This window comes from Megachile rotundata, chromosome 13 (genome assembly GCF_050947335.1).
Source record: "Megachile rotundata isolate GNS110a chromosome 13, iyMegRotu1, whole genome shotgun sequence".
In the NCBI taxonomy this organism is placed as follows: domain Eukaryota; kingdom Metazoa; phylum Arthropoda; class Insecta; order Hymenoptera; family Megachilidae; genus Megachile; species Megachile rotundata.
The window spans coordinates 13,768,434-13,786,462 of NC_134995.1; the positions used below are offsets into that span (position 1 = coordinate 13,768,434).

The window sequence follows — 18,029 nt, forward strand, 5'->3', positions numbered from 1 at the left end:
ATTGGTAACATATCATTAGATCCAATCAGAGCAGACCTGCGCAGCAAGAACGAAAACTCGTCATTCGATAAGAACCATTATGCATGAAATGTACAATGTAATTGTATATCAAATGTTTAATAAAAGCTGCAAGTACAATAAGAATATACATTTCTCTGTAGATAGCTTGACTGTATTTTTGACAAATATCGTTCGTAACTAAATGCGATGCTACCCATCTAGTTTCCCACTTGTTCTGTCGATTGCCAACAGTTCACTGAGTTTCGAAGAATTGAATGGTTATCTATCGAGAAAGTAGTAATGCGTAAATTCGAGCTACGACAGTAACCGAAGCAACTTCACCCGATAAGGTTGCTCTTTTGTTAAGATTACAAACTTTTCAAACTTGCGCACCTATTAGTATGTAATTTATCAAGAATTTTTGCACTAGGACATGTGGATTTGCTTTCTACGAACACATCATAGTCCATTACTTATCAGTTAACATATGCTTACTAAATCAGATCTGGAGAATCATCGAAACTTTAAAATAAGCTGATATACAAGTAAGTTGATGAACGATTACATTTCAATTTAAAATACAGTATTTTTATATGCAATTGGTAACAGATTATTACATATTATTTATGGTATCACAAAATCAAATTATAATTTTTGTCTCACCTCAATTAAAAAATGTTAAAAGATGTTTAAATCATATGTTTCACATTAATATATTACTAGATACCTGTACCTGTTTGAATCCCATCCTTAAATCCCTGCACCCTATAGTCGATAAAGTACATTTCAAGAACAGAAACATATTTACACCCTGTTAAAAAATGTCAGGGAGAAAAGGAGGGAAAAAAGGGAAGAGAAAGCGCGTGAACGAATTAGAACTTCGTAGGCAGTTGAGGAAACGGGGACGAGAAATTTCTGATTGGGACGAAGACGAAATGATACGACAGGAAATGGTGGATCTTTCAAAATATGCCGATCAAATTAGAATTGGCGGGATTGAAGGGTGAGGAATTGAAAGTTAATTTGCATTTTTTATTTAATCATTTCGTACTAAATTTTGCATAAATTTAAATAGTTATAATTTTTTTAATTTTATTATAAGAAATACCAAGAATCATAGCTATGTTGAAATATTTTAAATGCTTCCTTGAAACACTTCGAGGAAAAGATAAACCGCGATGTAAAAAATTATAACACGTAATGTTTCTTATCAGATTACCAAGTTCTTATCATGAACCGAAAATAATTAGAGGATGCGCATTTATTATCGGTGTTTTATGCAAACAGAGATTTCTATGTAGGATGTAGTGTTATCAGAAATATAAAGTTAAACAGTTTTTTTGATTTTACACGCATGCGCATGAGTATTTGCTTTAGAACACTTTACAGCAGAATTCGAATATATACGAAACAAAGATATTTTATGATGTACTTTAATTGTAACTAACTTAATTTTAACAAGCCATTCATGCGATTTGCTTTTAATATTTATATATGTGTAATTTCTTCTTTATATTCCAAATAAGAATTTAACAAAATGTCAAATAACAAATTCGTGTTATAATTTCTACAACCTTCAGCGGCTCAACAAGTTCTACGCTTATCATTATCGATGCTCAAGGAACACCGTTAACGGAAGTTAAAGGGCCATGTACCAACCACTGGGTAATGTCTTAATGAAATACTTCGCTCTGATGCCTCGATAGACCAACAATGTAATTTGACAATTTTTTTTATTTTTATCTGAACAAATAATATTTTTAATCAGTCCATTGGTATGGAGGAGACTGCTGCCAGGATCAATGCAATGGTGGAGAAAGGAAAGCAAAATCTGGAAATACCCGAATCAGTCCCTTTAAACTGCTTGGTAAATGTTATATACTAATTGTTGTAATTTTAACAAAATTGTAGTAATTAATTTTTTTTATTAGGGCCTTAGTCTAACTGGATGTGAAGAGGAAAACACGAATCGTTTGCTGATAGAAACCATAAAAAATACGTATCCAAACATTGCTAAATATTTTGTAGTAAGCTCGGATACATTGGGTAGTCTTAGGACCGGTTTACCAAACGGCGGCATTGTTCTCATCGCTGGAACAGGTAGCAATGGGTTGCTGATTAATCCTGATGGAAAAACTATTGGATGTGGTGGATGGGGACATATGTTAGGAGATGAAGGCAGTGGTGAGTGTTATGATCGCGATGATCATCCGTGGCAAAAATGGTATATTATAATTTGAATATTCTACTACCAGCTTATAAAATCGCTCATCAAGCGTGTAAATACGTATTTGATGAGGTGGATGGTTTAGCACCGGCCCCAAAACCTATAAGTTACGTATGGCCTGCAATGAGATCGTACTTCAACGCACCAGAATTAAAAGACATGTTACCGCACCTATATACGAATTTCAATAAAAGCGTGTTTTCAAACTTCGCCAAAGAAATTGTGATTGGCTGTGAAAAAGGAGATCCTCTTTGTTTATATATTTTCCGACAAAATGGTGAACTTCTTGCGAAGCACATTCTGGCGCTTTCGAAAAAAGCCCATGCTGTAAGCAACTACATATTTACCTGAGAATTACCCGTATATTGTATAAGAAAATGATTGATTTCTGGAATTTTCTAGGACCTGAAATTAGAGCATGGAGGGCTGAAAGTTATTTGCGTAGGATCTGTTTGGAAGTCGTGGCATTTTATGAAAAATGGTTTCCTGGACACGATTCACGATTCGCGTACATTGGACGAATTGAGTTTATACCGATTAACGACATCGGCAGCAATAGGAGCTTGTTATCTTGCCGCAGAGAAAATCAATTGGATATTTACGAAACCCTATGAAAAAAATATGGAAAAATTCTTTCATTATAAACGAGTGAACTACGTGAAGTCAGTGGAAGCGCTACCAGAACCCGAAACAAAATTCGTTACTTGCGGTGGCAAAGGAAATTAATATGAATTTATAAAAAAAAAATTACAATAGAAAGGTATTAGACAGTGTATGTGATACCAAAATATAAAAACTGTACAATTGTTATGGACGTTATATTGATTCTGTTTTATATATCATTGTTAAATAGTTATGAAAACGTTTTTTATACGTCACTTTTAGAGACTACTTTCTTGTAAACGAAATGAACTGAAATATTTTTATATACATAAAGTATACAGATGTACCAAAACAGTCTTTCTGTATAGCTGTCTTTTACATGACCTGTTGAGCAATTTCCTATTCACATTATAGCACTTCCCTATCATAAGAAAATATATTGCTTCATAGGTAAAACATACTAATCCCATGCATTGCAGTATTTTTCCACTGATGTGATCTGTGTTATATTGCTACGCGTTAGATTACTGCTGAATTCTCATTCGATACATTTTATCTCTTCAATTGTTCGTTCAATTCATTGATAAAAACATACCGATCCGAAATACGTACATCGAATACGAAATGTTATTTGTCAAACCTTTCTTCCAACTATTCCTGTACCGAAAAAAGAAAAATGATACTAAAGAAAATTTGGGATTGCTTATCGTACACGTTTTGTTTTGTTTTTAAAACAGCGGTATATTTTTTCCTTATTTCCGTCGGTTTAATATTTTTTATCGTATTTTCAAGTCTCACAGCAGTCGTGGTTCTGAGTCTGCTGGGTTACGAATTTGTGTCAGATGATCGTGACTGATTTAAAGAGAAGGTACTTATCCATCAATTTGTTATCGTTTATAAATTAAGGTGTACTGAAATGATAACAGCAGGAATGAAATGATATATTTAAAGTCAAATGTAACAAGTATTTGAAAAATATATTTTAACATTATATCACAATTTATTGTGTACATTTTAATCTTCGTAATGTGAACGCACATTGCTCGGATTATACCGCACAATTTTTCTAGTATTTTATATAAAGAACTGATTTCATGTTTATTTTAATCACTCAATATCTTTACTTCCTTTTTGAAATAAAGAAATATTTTCCTTTCATTGAACATGAATATAGAACTTGGCATAAGTATGTACAACAAGTACTCTTTCTTTAGTTATAACAGTTTAAGGTACATTCGTCAAAATATACATAATGTTTTCAACAATCATTATTATGTTAATACACTATTTGTATGCATTTATCCCCGACACATAGACAAATTGACACAACACGACGAAATACTTTTTTGTATAATCTCTGGCTGTCATGAAGTGCAATGCGTCAATGTTCTCAACGCTTATGTCCATATTTTACAAGCAAAGACTCTTCTAATTACAATAAACTTTTTCGTATTCTATGTAGGAATTAACTCACTAATTTTTACAGATATTTCAACATGATTTCATTTAAACATAAAATCTGGTACAATTAAATTTCTTTCTATAGATTCATTTATACAACTCGATCCTTTATATACATAAACTGCGTATAGGTACTCCCAATCATAAACTCTGATTTCATACAATTTGTACAAGTTCTTTAAAATGTTATTACGACACGTTATACACACATGCAATAAAGCTATAACAGCATGTTTTTAACTTTGCTATTTAAAGAAGTGTTAATCAGGAAAGTTCCGAGATTAACCTTTTTGTATTATGTACATCGAACGAACTTCAATGTTTCAAATCAAATATTTCTATAAGCAATGGCTCTACTCTTGATGGATTCAAGTTAAGGTAAACTCCAACAACTTCGTTGTTCAGTCTATGAAGATCAGAGATCTTCTGGATTAATTTTAGAAACATGGATTTGGCCTCGCACCCAGGGTATATACTTTCCAAGTAACGTCTGAGCAAATAATAATAAGAATTCTGCAACAAGGATACATTAATAAAATTTCTTCGCAAAAGTTAACGTTTAAAATAAAATTGCAATGCTTACTTGTTCTAATTTGATAACATCATTATGCACCACTTTTGGTCTATCAGGTGTAAATAAAGCAATTGCACTTAAAATTAAGATAATATTCTCATCCCTCCACCTTGAATCAAAATTTCTGAGAAACCTCGTATGCTCAGCATAGAGGTTTCCTTTCGCTTCTTTTAAAATATCTACTTTTATATTTGACATGCTTTCTTGACTGTGCGGAATGCACCACATATCTTTTTCAGCGTCGTAACTGAGCGCCGATCTAAGAATCATCATTTCTGTGCAACCGCCTTTTAACAAAGCTATCTGATCTTCTTGACACATGTTTTTAAAGGCATTTATTTTCTTCGCCATCTTTATTAAGCGTCTAATAGCGATGGCTGTTAGATTTATAACGTCCAATAACGCTGGGTCCGATCGACCGAAATTATTCTGTAAATCAACAAATTTAAGTAATTTTATAATTCTTAAATGCTTGAAATTATTTTTAAGTTACAATAAATATTACCTTAAATTTACAATCTTCCCCAATTAAATTTGTTATATCGTCATCTAAAGGAGCTAATAATGCTTTATTAGCCACTATTAATTCATTTAATTTTGCTCTTTCAGCATCATTTAATTCTCTTCTGGTCTCCATGCCACCAAGAGCAGAATACGCTGAAAATTCTAGTTTAATTGCTTCACAAAGAATTGATTCAATGGAGTTTGCAACAATTGGTACTCTAGAAAAGAACAAGCGACGTAAATGATGTACAATCTTATTTTTGTCGATTTTAAATAAATTTGTATTGCATTTCTTACCTCTGTACATCTTGAAGCACGTCTCTCGTAACATCTGTTACGTTTTTATTCCAATCGCTACTACTACTAGGTTCGTCACGTTGCTTTAAACATTCTTCTTGATTACAACTTGTAATTAAATCTGTCAAAATTGGATTTTCTATATGTCTCTGTTTCATTTTGAATGCCGGCTTAAATTTATGATTTGGAATACTAGATTTTAAATCATTTTTATAATAAAGGTTTATCTTGTTCTCGGGTAAAGACTCTTTTTCCACAATAGCTTTATCTTCCTTGAAAAACTGTGAAATTTCAGGATCTGCCTCTAATTTACTAATAACAGCAGGGTCTGACATAATCTTTAGAAGCAATTCTTCATTTTGAAATATTTTTGTAATGAAGTTGGAGTTATTAACAAGCTTTACAATTATAGTAGGATCTTGGCTAGATTTAGTAACTGAATTTTCTCGTGGACATGTTTCTTTACTTGATTTCTGACATGTTTCTGAGTCTTCTGTACAAGTTTGCATACCTGTATGCAATTCTGAAGTTATGTCCAGATTCATTCTTCTAGAATGTAACATATGGTTACTGTATGGGGAATTCTGTATGGGACTATGATCAAATTTATTGTAACACGATGCACTATCAAATTCAGGAGAATATTTTAATGATTCACTATTGGTAGAATCAAAATCTGAATTTAAATCTAAAGTGTTTTGTTCAAACCTTCTTGAGCTTATTACAGACTTATTATCCTTTTCTAAATGATAAGGGACAGATTTGAGCTTATCAAATCTTTGTTGACTTTCTATGGGAGAATCTGAATCGACTCTTAATCTTTCCACATCTGTTTCATTTTCTTCGTGTTGCGAAGAGGAATGATCATAATTCTCTACATTAGAATTGCAATTATGGGAAGAGTTCTTCATCATGTCAAGAGTTTTCGATCCACTTATAGTTCCGTTTTCTGGAGGACTAGAAGGACTTGGAACACTTGCAGCTGTTACTGGGCTTAAACTTTTTGTTGCAGTTTGTCTGTTTGCATCTAAGTCTGTATATTTTCTATCAGATTCCCAGAAATATGTATCCGATACAGTCGATGCAACTGAGTTAATTGACATAGAAGTGTCATCAAAGGTACATTCATCTATACAACCCTTTTTTGTTTTTGATGGTTTAGAATTATCCAAAGTAGGTCGTTTTTTTGCACGATTTTGTTCTATCTTTTGTCTCTTCAATACCTTATCTTCTTCTGACATAATATACTCTTTTCTCATACCTATACTAAAACATTTGTCTAAGCGACATTTCTGACAGAAACGTCTGGTTACTGGAGTAATATTACAGTTTTGTGTAAAGGGACATCTGAAATCCTGTAAACAGAATAATCTTAATTAGTTATAAAGATCTTTGATGATACGTAAAAATGTATTCATCACTTAACAAATAACTTAACAAACTATGGATACTAATTTCTTTCGGTTGTCCTGTTGATTCATGATCATGATTTAAGTTAAGAAAATAATGACTGCTGTAAACAATAACAAAAATACAAGTGATGCATAATATGTAGACACCTTATTTTTCAAAGCATTTCTTCTGAAGAAAGCCTTACAGCTTTCGCATGACACCGCGTTAAAATTGTAACCAAGCGCACGATCACCACACACTCCACAAATTTTGTTAGCTTCTCTAGCCGGCTGTTCATCTTCCATTGCTCTTTGGAACAATTTCTCAAGTAATTAATACTTCTTGTCTAACGCAACATTATTCCTAATTTGTACTGCACTTCTTCAACAACTGACTCATGTCAGCGTTGTTTACCGCACTGTCCATGGAACAACGGAACCAAATTCAATTATTTTGTCGTGACTGTTTATCATACGACTATCATTTTTGGTCCAACGCCCCGAATCTGAAAGATGCTACCTCAAAAGCTTTAAGTGACAAGCTAAATGGGCCGCCCAATTGACGTTTAGTTGCAAGCAGTTAACGGGGCGGTGCGCACAAAACTGTCGTGTGTTTCGTTATTAATCTCCCCACCACGTTGCTTGATAGCTTGATGACCAATGTTAACGTGATAAAAATATATCTAGAGAGCTTTTGAAGTGCACTATTTTTCGCCATAGAAATATAAGAATAAAGTATGTGAACCTCGTAAAGAAAAGTAGAATACATTCGCGAACATGGTAGGTTTCCGTAGGAAAAATGGCGACGTAGAAGCCCCACTTCACGTTAACTTTTCTTTGGTAAATTTTAAAATTTATACACCTTCAATTTTTATAAATTTCGAAATTTGAACATTTTTGATTTTACATGTTAAATCCCACAGAATCGAAAATAAATGCCGGTAGCCTCCTTTTACTCCTACACTCAGCAAATGTAATTAACACGAGCTCGATAATATGAAAGTATATACACGAGGCACATTTTACAGTAAAATATTACTTTCCTCTAGAAAATTGTTATCAATACGGTGCGAAACGATAACACGTTCCATGTTTCGCGATAAATTTTGTTACTTAAAGAAATTATCAGATTACATAGTAAAATATATAAAACGAAACAATCTTTTCAAAAGATTGCTAAAAAGTTGCTAATTATTTTAATGTTGTTAAATAATCCGTTCAAAATTCAGACGCAACAAAATTAATCAGTCAAACAAGAACAATTAAAAAATAATTGATTTGAGAAATAAATACGAACATGAACTTTGAACTACACGCGGTGTCAGATTATTATCGCTATGATCGGAAAAATAATCAAATTATTCTTTTTTACATGTTTTTATTGATTGTATTATCGTGGTCTAATACAATCACTTATTAATGTACAACTAACTGTGTACAGATATCGAATTAAAAGAGTATTTACTTAATTCGTAATATCGTTATCAACTGTTGAACACAGTTTATAAGATAAGTTCAAATGGTCGAATCTTAAACTTAGATTCGTATTTATTATTATCTATCATATTGTAATTAATGAACGAGAAAGAAAGAGCGTAAATTACATATGAATTTCTTCCAAGCATATGTTATTGCTTATCTGAAATACTCAACTCTTACAATTAAAACATTCAACACATGTAGAACTGTTCAGAGAACACTAATAGATATTTTGTACTATTTATTATGTTATACACTTAAAATCATAATAAATCAAACAACATAGTACAAAAATTTCGTGTAAAGAATAAACTTAAGGACTCTTATTTACAAATTGGCAGTATACAACTAATTTCTAATTTCACTTATTCAAATTTTAAACAACTAATACAAAAAGGGTATATGTATAAAACTAGTAAATCATTTGTTGATATATGTATAAATTGACTGTTATTACAAAAGTAAAATATTCATTGTATATCGAGATTTAACACTGCAGTATATAAATGTTTATATTAAAAATATACACGTATTTGAAAAATCCGTCTTCCGATAAACATTTCTTCTATGCTCGAATAAATGCATTTATAAATCTTATAAAAAAGAAATGTACAAAACTAAGTTCGTGTTGATTCACTATCGTTATAAAGGCACTCGTGCAAAACTAACTCCTCTAATATTTTTGATCAGGCAGTGTTTGCATTGAGCAAGCTGGTTGATTGGAAAATTTTTATTTGGCCGGTGTATCGGTTAATTTCGTACTGCCCATTTGCACACCACCACTGTGAAGTACCAACTCCTCTCTTGAATAGAACATTACGATCTCCTCTACGCTGGAGAACGACTGCTCGTTTACTTTTGCCGAGCCTAACGCGTACCTGTTAACAAATTAAACGTTTCTTAATTTTTTTACACTTCTGTTAAATTCCTTAGCCTACTTTAGTCAAATTTTCTTTGTAATACATTCATTATGAATTGAGATATTGTTGATTGAATGTGACACACATCTATATCACACATCAAAATTGCAGTCCAGTTGATAAAAGTGTACTGAATAGTTTTCTTACATCTCTTAAATTTTACAACAGTCATACTTATATTGTAAAGAAGATACCGTGCTCAATGAAAATGCATACGGTCAAATATTGTACTTAATAGATTAAAAAGAAACTTTCATCTCTATTACCTATTGTCTGGCCTCTTTCTTACAGGAACATTGTAAACCTTATCCTTGTACCAGAGCACCAAAGCCAATGGATTGTTCACATTGGTCACAGACGGTCTTATTAGGAAATATCCATCTTGTGGGTTACCATAAATACTTTCTACATGGAATATAATTATAATTAGTATATTAGGTGGTTCAAATTCGACTTCAAAATCATCTTCTAATATAATTATTTGAAAACTCACGTTCTTTAATAAGAGCAGTTGCCTGTTCTCTGCTGATATTGTGGAACCAAGGCTTCTCAAGGTAGGATTGCCTCTCAGGCGGCGGTGGAAGCGGTCTGGTCGCTCTTTCCGATGACAATGAGGTATTGCTGTTAGAATGAGGTAGCGTCGCTGATTTCTTCTCCGGAGACCGTTCTGTAACAACACAACAAATATTAGAATTATTTAAAATAACATCTATGACTCAAGAGACCCGATTTGGTTCAAAGATATATTTACAAGGATACAGTTTAATGCCGCATTTTACTAACTTGCTAAGTTGAGCCGTGCTTGAGTTAAGGTTGCTTGAGTCAAACATTCTGAAAGGCTTGCTTGCCGACGAATCGCAGTGTTTAAAGACACGTTTCTTTTCGGATCGCCGATTATCATAGCCATTTTCACACGATCTTCACGTTGAGACAAAATTTGAACTATTCACGCGTTTAACAGAAGCAAGTGCACCAGTATATCATCATCGGATCTGTTCTTGTTCATCTTTATGATCGCAACTTTTAAAAAATTGTATGATACGAGTGTTATCGACGTCGACAATGAGTAAGAATCTTGGCAACTAATTTATACGAACTGCACGTAAACTGCACGAATTGCAAGTAAAATTCGAGAGCCCCTTCGGTTTAATCCGATCGCCACGAAATCACTGTACAGACTGGCATTTAACTTGAGACGCAGCGGTATCACGTATAAAGCTCGACCATCCGTTGGTCCCTCGGCATGGGGTACCTAAATTTCCCAAGGCTTAAAAATATACATAAACGTACGCGTACATATTTAGGGCTTTTGTTGCAATCTCGTTTACATTCTCAGTTTAACGCTGTGACAATTTTATCTGAGAAGACTCGGAGATAAATGTATATAAATACAAACTGTTAATTATTTTTTTTTAACATCAATTTTTTACTGTACGAACAGTTGTTGATAGCCTCTTTATACTGTATAAAAATCAAATTTCTATCTGCTTTGTAAAATATTTTTTCTATTACTCTAATTGCACAAACTTTGTAGGTGTGTTAAATGATAGACTGGCTACTTATGAATGCCCATAAAGCTGAACATTTTTTCAGTCCTTCTTATACCATTTAAAACGCAACAGTGCTAAATTCCGATGTTGAAACATTTCCGGTTTGTAAGGCCGCAAGAATGTGGAAGGATTGTAAAGAATCTGCTTCGTAAGAGGTTTTCGTACCTGGCGGCTCAGGTGGCTGGGAATAACAACATCGGGAAAGGCCTCTCTTGATCCTGACTATCATGTCGGACACCTCATCAGCCAAACGAGCGCCTAGACCTCCCAAGAGCTGTTTGCTCAGTCTTAGATAAAAGCAGGAACACATTCCATCACAGTTTCCTCTTCGGTTTTTCGACGATAATATCACTCGATATCTTATTTCGTTCGTTCTCGAGACATGACGCTTTCAAAGAATTTTTCTTTCTTATTCGTTCGTATTAAAACATGACTCCGGGTTTCACAATCACGTATGTCACCAGGGGTTTCGACAGGAAATTTTCTTTAACACATTGTGCATTTCCATTAATTGATAGAGAATAAACAAAAATTGCCCGGAACATTATTTCTGAAGAATTTCGTTATAACGAACGAGTTGAAACAAAGAGAACGATCGTCCGATCATGACTGGCTGTAATTGCAACGAGCATCAGGTTGTTGCACGAGTAACGCGACCAACCATTTGCCACGCAGATGTTTATGGGAAGCTGCAACCACCGAGAGCTTTTTTATTCTCCAAAAAATTTGATGTAACCCGCACTTTTTACAGAACTCTGTAACACGTTGCGTCTCTTACAAATCTCCTTTTTATCGTGCTATTTTCGTAGTAGCGTTAACGGAAACAGTCTTATCGTATTCCAGGAACCGTTTCCTTCTACGTTTATTGTTATCATCTCGCATACGCTCTCATACATGATAAAAGAATAGCGAAGTTTCAGAAATAATAGTAATTAATATACCAACCCTTTGATTTCTCAGAGTTCGTCCGATTTAAAGTCGGGGAAGGACTAGCTGATGACTGAGGCGGTTTCGCTGGTAGAGGCGGTGGTGTTCTTATGTCTGTCGTCCTTTGAACAGGATTTGAATTGTAGCCACTATCGTCCGGCTGTGAATATTAAAATTCAATTTTAGTTTTGAACTTTGAACTACAGGAGTGAAAAACTGTAACAATAACGATCGACCGATTTATACATCTACACACTTACTGTTTCCGTAATCGACTCATAAATTTCATATTGCTCCTCTTCCTCTTCGTAGCTGGTAATGCTAGCCGGTTGATAAACGCTTTCCACAGAACTTCGATGTCCACTGGTTAGCGATTGTTTGCTATCTACCCTCAACATGTTCTTCCTTTGATGCTGCTCTATAATTTGCTCATCGAATGCCTCGTACTCATCCTCGCTCTCTTCCGTTCGAGTTGGCAAATTGGCAACCAGATCAAGATTTCTAAGTACAGCTGGAGGTTTCGTTTGTTCTTTATTCGGTTTTTCTATGATCATCGTTTGATCGTTGTTCTTTTTTGGCTCGGGTGGCGGCGGAACAGACATTCTCTCTGAAACCCACCAGTCAAACCAGTTATATATCTTGAATAAATTATGGTATACAATATTACTAATTTATCTATTTACTAACTTTGACTAGGAGTATTTGGTTTCAACATCGAAGCATTATGTAAAAATGATTTTTGCGGCTGAGTATGTCCTGGAGACGCCATTTCGATTCTCCTCGATTGCAACAATTCAGGTTTCGGCCCTGCCATAGGCTTTTTCGTATTCCGTAGTTTCAACTGCTCTTTAAGCTGTTCAGCCAAAGATTTCTCAGTCTGCATTGAATGGAGTCTAGATGTATTTTTTGGTGGAACTTTCGCCTCCTCGAAATTCGCGTACGTGCTTTCGTCATTTTGCAAAGAACCACAATTTGCATAGGTTCCTTCTTCCTCCTGCCTTAAGATTTCTTCCGTTCGCGTATCTTGTTTAGAGTTTGCATTGTTTCGAGGTAATTTCGGCTTGTTTCTTAGATCCAGGTTTGACTGAATGACCTTAGGAGACTCTTGCAAGGCACTTTCTTCGTTGGTTTCATCCTCGAAGTCGGTTCCCCAGGAACCGGTGTCACTCAGGTGATCCTCGTTCGCCTGTGATTCGAGGATCTTCTCTTCCACAAATTTCTCAGGCATTTTCTTCACTTCCTCCACGAATGTCCACAAACTCCTAAAATATCAATGAACTTTTAAAACATGCAGATTCAAGTTGATTAAAAAATTTCTTTATAAACATTTACAATTACCTCATGGGACCTTATAATAAATTTAAGAAATACATTAAAAAATTAGATAAATATAATAGCGAATTTTACTAATGTGTTTGATGAAAAAATTTTGTAGTGTCAGTATAGTATTGAATGATCACATAGAATAGTTTTACGTGCTTATAGTTCTAACACGCAAGTTTAAATAGCTGAGTCAAGTTTGGTTTAACTTGGCCTTCGGAATCGTTAGCTACACCGTACATATTTCGATTTTACTCGAGCCATTGAACCTTCTTCTCGGTATGCATGCTGCGTATCGCGACGCTTTCTATAGCGTTGACGTTCGCCAAATTTCCCAACGATTCAACGCATTATAATCATTGCCGTAACTACATGGAAAGCAAGGCGAATTTGCCTTCTAAAATTCGATCTCCTTCAAGATATAGGAAGCAGAATACTTCATATACCTCATACTAGAAATTTACAAAATTCCAACTTTATAAGCTTCAATGGAAATTTACATATAAAAAACTGACATTCCATGGGGTTCCATAAACATTTGAATATAACATTATTCATCATTCAAGCGGTAACGATAACGATCCGAAGGCGTGTCTTAAGATGTTTCAGTAACTTGAAGAGAAACCGTTAGGCTGCAACACGGACTTGGTAACTGGTTGAGAATAAACGTTATTCCATCTTGAAACGTTCTAGCATGAAATGTAGCGCGCTTTATATTTCCTTTTCTTACCATATCAATGGACGCGTGAGGTCACTCTTCCACAGCGCCAGCTTCCCTTCCGTCAAGTGCTGGAATAATTACAATTAATTAAGAGAAGCATAAAAGAGAGCACGCGCCGGCTGAATCGAAATATATAACGGCTTTACACGAATTATGAATGAAACACGCTGCGTTTTCTCTGCAGCATTTACGACTTCTTTCTCTTTGTTATATTAATATATTTTAAAGAATATAAAGGCAATGTACAAGCTACTTATCATCTTTTTATTATAATATTATTCATTCACATAATTTACGTGGAGTATGGTGAGATTATACTTTCTTCTTTTGATTTTCTTCTCTTGATTTTCTTTTTTTACACCGCGGTTTGAGGAATCACCGGTTAAATTCATGCGTCTTACGTCGATCGATTATTCTTCTGTACCATTTCGTCGCTAAATAATGCAGTAAGACGTTATAGGTATCCAACTGTGGTGAGCATGCATATTATTACGTGACGCTAATAAACCCATAGGCATCAGATGTTAATCAGTGAAGCGTGAATAAAGACGAGACAGTGCTGTGTTCCACACGAGTTACTCACCAATAACTCGTCTCCATTGATCTTTCGTTTTGCGATCGTTTTGCAACATTCCTCCAGGCCGTTCTGAAAGAAGAGGATACCAGTTTGATAAAAAAAGGATGCTTGAAATGATAACGCGCGCGTTTATATTGCGTCGTTATATTTAATACTGTAGAAAGTACTTGTCATAGAAGTGAATATATTTAATTAGTACATGTACTTTCATTTTTTTTTCAAACATTTTCACATGCGTTTGAATGATGTATTCTAGTCTCACAATTGTACGGTACAGAAAAGAAAGTATAGCGATACGTGAACTTCATATATTCGCTTCGAAATCGATCGCTAAAAATATCGACGTTACCGCCGTTTGTACACATGTGACAAATGCAATTCTCGACATTCCCAATTTGTCATCTGCTGATAATCTGTTTGCGAACCATACTAATCCGTTAAAAGCAACCAAAATATAGCAAAGTACATATATAATTTCATATACATTACTTCATAAATATTTGAATGTTATCAATGTCTTTATTTTGAAAGCTTTGGTTATAGTAATTGTTGGGATAGGTTACATTAAATGTAGGGTAGGGTTAGGTCAGGTTAAGTTAGAATCGTGTAAGGTTACATTAGGATAGATTAGAATTGTGTAAAATTAGATTAGATTATGCTAGATTAAGGTCAAGCTAGATAATCATTTTTTAAGTTTCACAACAGTGCTCACTGTAATGACGCTGGCAACGGACTAAAAAATTATCGGCGAACCCAACCCAATCTGACCTACTCTATACTCAGGATCATAACATTGAATGTCGTATCTTTGACAACACATTAAAAAACATCGTCAAAATAATAGTTACCTTCTTCTGAATATTTACTATTGTTTTTTACTGACACACAGTTAAAATATTTGTATACAATTTATCTATGTCAATCTTTATTAACTAACAGTAACATCGACGAACTTTTATCTCTTGTAAATAGACATTCAGTAGGTCATCTTGAACAAACAAGTGTTAGCTTTTAAAAAAATTAAGTTTTATAACTGGTTACATTTTTATTGAGGATTTTAGTGAAGAGTTCATTGTACCAGTGCTGTTGACAGTATGATGCATGAAGGGGTTTACTCACCTTTCGAAGCAGACACAACACATCATCGATACTCCAGTTGGAAATATCTTCGAGAGCATCGGTCCGCGACAATTTTTTAAACATTGCACCGCGTGTTCACGCGCCCGTTACTCAAAAAAAGAACGTCGCACGTGTTCACCGCTCGATCGCATCTGCATCTGCTTTTTGTGGGCGAGGTGTCTTGACAGTCCTCGCCGCTTCGTATTTTCCTCCTTGCCCCTCAGTATTCTGACGTCTGTCGCCACTAGAATGCTTCTGCATGACAAACTGTCCATCGTCGACGACGATTGGTCAGTTTCTTATAGTGCACCTGTTTCATTAGATATGATACTGCGACAGTGACGCTCAGCTCGTGGCTATTTTTCCAATTACTATGCACAGTTTAAAATTACTCTTAGAACATGGTCTTCAATTTTGGCAATTGCTTTTTATACTTTCATTGGAAGTTATAATCAAAATACTATTTGATTCTTACTCACCTTTGATTAACTCTTTCGCTGATTATGTGTCTGACTAACTACTGTGTTCCACTTTTATATCAAGGCTTTTTTATTGAGCACCGTCGATTTAAAGACGAGTTTGCATTAAGGTACTTTATGCTAAATGCTAATATCTTTTATTTTGTATAAAAGATATTCTGTGTATTTGAATGCATGAAAATTTATTGTGTTCGATGCGATATACCACTTCCTGATATTCCTTCCCATTTTTCTTTTTCTCACCGTGTATATAACCCATGATGTGGGGAATGTAAGATCGTGAGGCAGCACGAACAGTGAGGAATCCACTGAAGTTAGCTGTAATACGCGAATATGATCTTTCATTGTGTATGAACAATAAAACGTTCCACTGTAGCGCAAAATATACATCAGTGGAACCTCCATGAATGTAAAGTGGAAAGTCGCGTAGACGCCGTCGGTGAGGAACGATATTTGTGTGAAATTGTTTTTGATTAATAGCGAGTGTTTGGCGAATATAAAAAAAAAATTGATAGAATGACTGTCACCGAACTTAGTTCTCAGCAAGAATACGCGAATCATATTAAGTGAGTAATTTTAAATAAAGCAAGTTATATACAGTTAATATGTAACCTCACTGACAAACATTTTGTTTCAATAAACACTATTGTACAAGAAATTCAGCTTGTACGTACTACATTTTATGTATGTTACAAATTTTATTATCAGAAAACAATTTTTGATTTTATGACATTTTTATACTTTTTAAATTTTTGCATATAAATGTCACCAATGTTTCTTTATTTGAAATGTAATCTCCTTAAAGTTCAGAAGTCATAAATTTTTATTGATACATATAGTGTTATGATAAAATAAGATCTCTATATTAAGCCATTTATTTATCAATTCATAGTAATTAACTTCATGAAATAAAATTGTTATTTATTATCCTTCCTTTAACATTTCATTTGTGATTAAATGATATGGCACTAAAATTAAGATATTGGAGTTAATTAGTTTAGTTTCTGAATAAGTCATATTAGACTTCAACAACATGTTTGTTTATTATATAGGTCAGAGGATCTCTCTGTCATTCATTTCTATGCACCATGGGCTGATCAGTGTTCACAAATAAACGATGTAATCGAAGAAATGAGCAAATTGACTGAATACAAAGGAGTCAAATTTGCCAAGATCAAAGCTGAAGAAGTGTCTGATGTGTCTTTAAAAGTTGGCATTACTATGGTACCAACAGTTGTGTTAGCAAGAAATGATGCTATAATTGATAAGGTTGATGGAGCTAATCCTTCTGCCATAGCAGAGAAAGTTAAATATCATTTAATTAATAAAACTTCTACTCCAATTGAAACTAGTAAACCTAAAGAAAACCTTGAAGATAGATTAAAAAAATTAGTAAATCAAGCACCTTGTATGCTATTTATGAAAGGAAATCCAGCAAATCCACGTTGCGGATTTTCTAAAACAATAGTCTCAATTTTAGATTCTTATAAAGCAAATTATCAATCATTTGATATTTTACAAGACAATGATGTTAGAGAAGGACTTAAGAAATTCAGTAATTGGCCAACGTATCCTCAATTGTATATTGATGGAAACCTTATTGGAGGTTTGGATATTGTAAGGGAAATGAGTGAATCAGGAGAATTGGAAAGTATGTTACCTAAGAAAAGTTAATCTAAAATAAAAGTAAATTTATAATTAGTCCGTTGCTATTTATATAATAAATGTATGGTTAAATTGAGCTATGTAATAAATTCAACTACTATTGTAAAAAATATGCTTTTTTATAAACCTTTTAGCATAAAGATTATACAAACAAATAATAATATAGGTATACTATAATTTATAAAAATATTATATTTACCTAAATATATATTTAT

At 33.8% G+C, this 18,029-nt stretch overlaps 4 protein-coding genes across 10 annotated transcripts; 2 read left to right on the plus strand and 2 right to left on the minus strand.

The window, feature by feature from the left end:
- The first annotated feature begins 83 nt into the window (after window positions 1-83).
- Nagk (N-acetylglucosamine kinase) lies at window positions 84-3,184 on the plus strand. Of its 5 annotated transcripts, none has more exons than XM_076538591.1 (8): window positions 84-399; window positions 504-545; window positions 724-1,003; window positions 1,581-1,665; window positions 1,769-1,867; window positions 1,932-2,184; window positions 2,256-2,554; window positions 2,630-3,184. In XM_076538591.1, the coding sequence occupies exons 3-8, from the start codon at window positions 822-824 to the stop codon at window positions 2,951-2,953; spliced, it is 1,242 nt and encodes a 413-aa protein (XP_076394706.1). In that variant the 5' UTR covers window positions 84-399; window positions 504-545; window positions 724-821; the 3' UTR covers window positions 2,954-3,184. The 5 variants fall into 5 exon arrangements, with proteins under 5 accessions (XP_076394706.1, XP_076394705.1, XP_076394708.1 ...); XM_076538590.1 differs by having other exon boundaries at window positions 85-350; window positions 431-545; XM_076538593.1 differs by having other exon boundaries at window positions 86-399; window positions 829-1,003.
- Window positions 3,185-3,788: 604 nt separating this feature from the next.
- Hr96 (Nuclear hormone receptor HR96) lies at window positions 3,789-8,056 on the minus strand. The gene is made up of 5 exons (XM_003701392.3): window positions 7,226-8,056; window positions 5,667-7,021; window positions 5,371-5,587; window positions 4,875-5,294; window positions 3,789-4,804 (listed from the first exon to the last, which is right to left on the minus strand). Exons 1-5 carry the CDS (start codon window positions 7,361-7,363, stop codon window positions 4,607-4,609), a joined length of 2,328 nt encoding a protein of 775 aa, XP_003701440.1. The 5' UTR covers window positions 7,364-8,056; the 3' UTR covers window positions 3,789-4,606.
- A 689-nt stretch (window positions 8,057-8,745) lies between these two features.
- On the minus strand, window positions 8,746-16,323 carry LOC100874995 (uncharacterized). Of its 3 annotated transcripts, XM_012280890.2 has the most exons (10): window positions 16,150-16,323; window positions 15,671-16,041; window positions 14,558-14,620; window positions 13,984-14,042; window positions 12,621-13,195; window positions 12,194-12,540; window positions 11,952-12,093; window positions 9,950-10,123; window positions 9,723-9,861; window positions 8,746-9,414 (listed from the first exon to the last, which is right to left on the minus strand). In XM_012280890.2, the coding sequence occupies exons 2-10, from the start codon at window positions 15,752-15,754 to the stop codon at window positions 9,267-9,269; spliced, it is 1,731 nt and encodes a 576-aa protein (XP_012136280.2). In that variant the 5' UTR covers window positions 15,755-16,041; window positions 16,150-16,323; the 3' UTR covers window positions 8,746-9,266. The 3 variants fall into 3 exon arrangements, with proteins under 3 accessions (XP_012136280.2, XP_012136282.2, XP_076394701.1); XM_076538586.1 differs by lacking the exon at window positions 9,723-9,861 and having other exon boundaries at window positions 9,271-9,414; XM_012280892.2 differs by lacking the exons at window positions 14,558-14,620; window positions 15,671-16,041; window positions 16,150-16,323 and adding an exon at window positions 14,271-14,381.
- Window positions 16,324-16,515: 192 nt separating this feature from the next.
- On the plus strand, window positions 16,516-17,924 carry Grx3 (Glutaredoxin 3). Its single transcript, XM_003701391.3, has 2 exons — window positions 16,516-16,715; window positions 17,202-17,924. Exons 1-2 carry the CDS (start codon window positions 16,666-16,668, stop codon window positions 17,821-17,823), a joined length of 672 nt encoding a protein of 223 aa, XP_003701439.1. The 5' UTR covers window positions 16,516-16,665; the 3' UTR covers window positions 17,824-17,924.
- Window positions 17,925-18,029: the final 105 nt, after the last annotated feature.

What these genes read in the sequence shown, in the direction of transcription:
- LOC100874995 (XM_012280890.2), bottom strand. Translation starts at nt 15,754, where the DNA reads ATGTTTAAAAAATTGTCGCGGACCGATGCTCTCGAAGATATTTCCAAC. An exon ending in CTCACGCGTCCATTGATATG is followed by an intron (nt 13,196 to 13,983) that starts GTAAGAAAAGGA and finishes TTGATATTTTAG; the next exon opens with GAGTTTGTGGACATTCGTGG. An exon ending in AGAAAGAGGCCAGACAATAG is followed by an intron (nt 9,415 to 9,722) that starts GTAATAGAGATG and finishes ATTTGTTAACAG; the next exon opens with GTACGCGTTAGGCTCGGCAA.
- Nagk (XM_076538591.1), top strand. Translation starts at nt 822, where the DNA reads ATGTCAGGGAGAAAAGGAGGGAAAAAAGGGAAGAGAAAGCGCGTGAAC. An exon ending in GTTAGGAGATGAAGGCAGTG is followed by an intron (nt 2,185 to 2,255) that starts GTGAGTGTTATG and finishes TTCTACTACCAG; the next exon opens with CTTATAAAATCGCTCATCAA. An exon ending in TTTCGAAAAAAGCCCATGCT is followed by an intron (nt 2,555 to 2,629) that starts GTAAGCAACTAC and finishes GGAATTTTCTAG; the next exon opens with GACCTGAAATTAGAGCATGG.
- Grx3 (XM_003701391.3), top strand. Translation starts at nt 16,666, where the DNA reads ATGACTGTCACCGAACTTAGTTCTCAGCAAGAATACGCGAATCATATT. An exon ending in GAATACGCGAATCATATTAA is followed by an intron (nt 16,716 to 17,201) that starts GTGAGTAATTTT and finishes TTTATTATATAG; the next exon opens with GTCAGAGGATCTCTCTGTCA.
- Hr96 (XM_003701392.3), bottom strand. Translation starts at nt 7,363, where the DNA reads ATGGAAGATGAACAGCCGGCTAGAGAAGCTAACAAAATTTGTGGAGTG. An exon ending in GTGCTTCAAGATGTACAGAG is followed by an intron (nt 5,588 to 5,666) that starts GTAAGAAATGCA and finishes GTTCTTTTCTAG; the next exon opens with AGTACCAATTGTTGCAAACT. An exon ending in GGGAAGATTGTAAATTTAAG is followed by an intron (nt 5,295 to 5,370) that starts GTAATATTTATT and finishes GTTGATTTACAG; the next exon opens with AATAATTTCGGTCGATCGGA.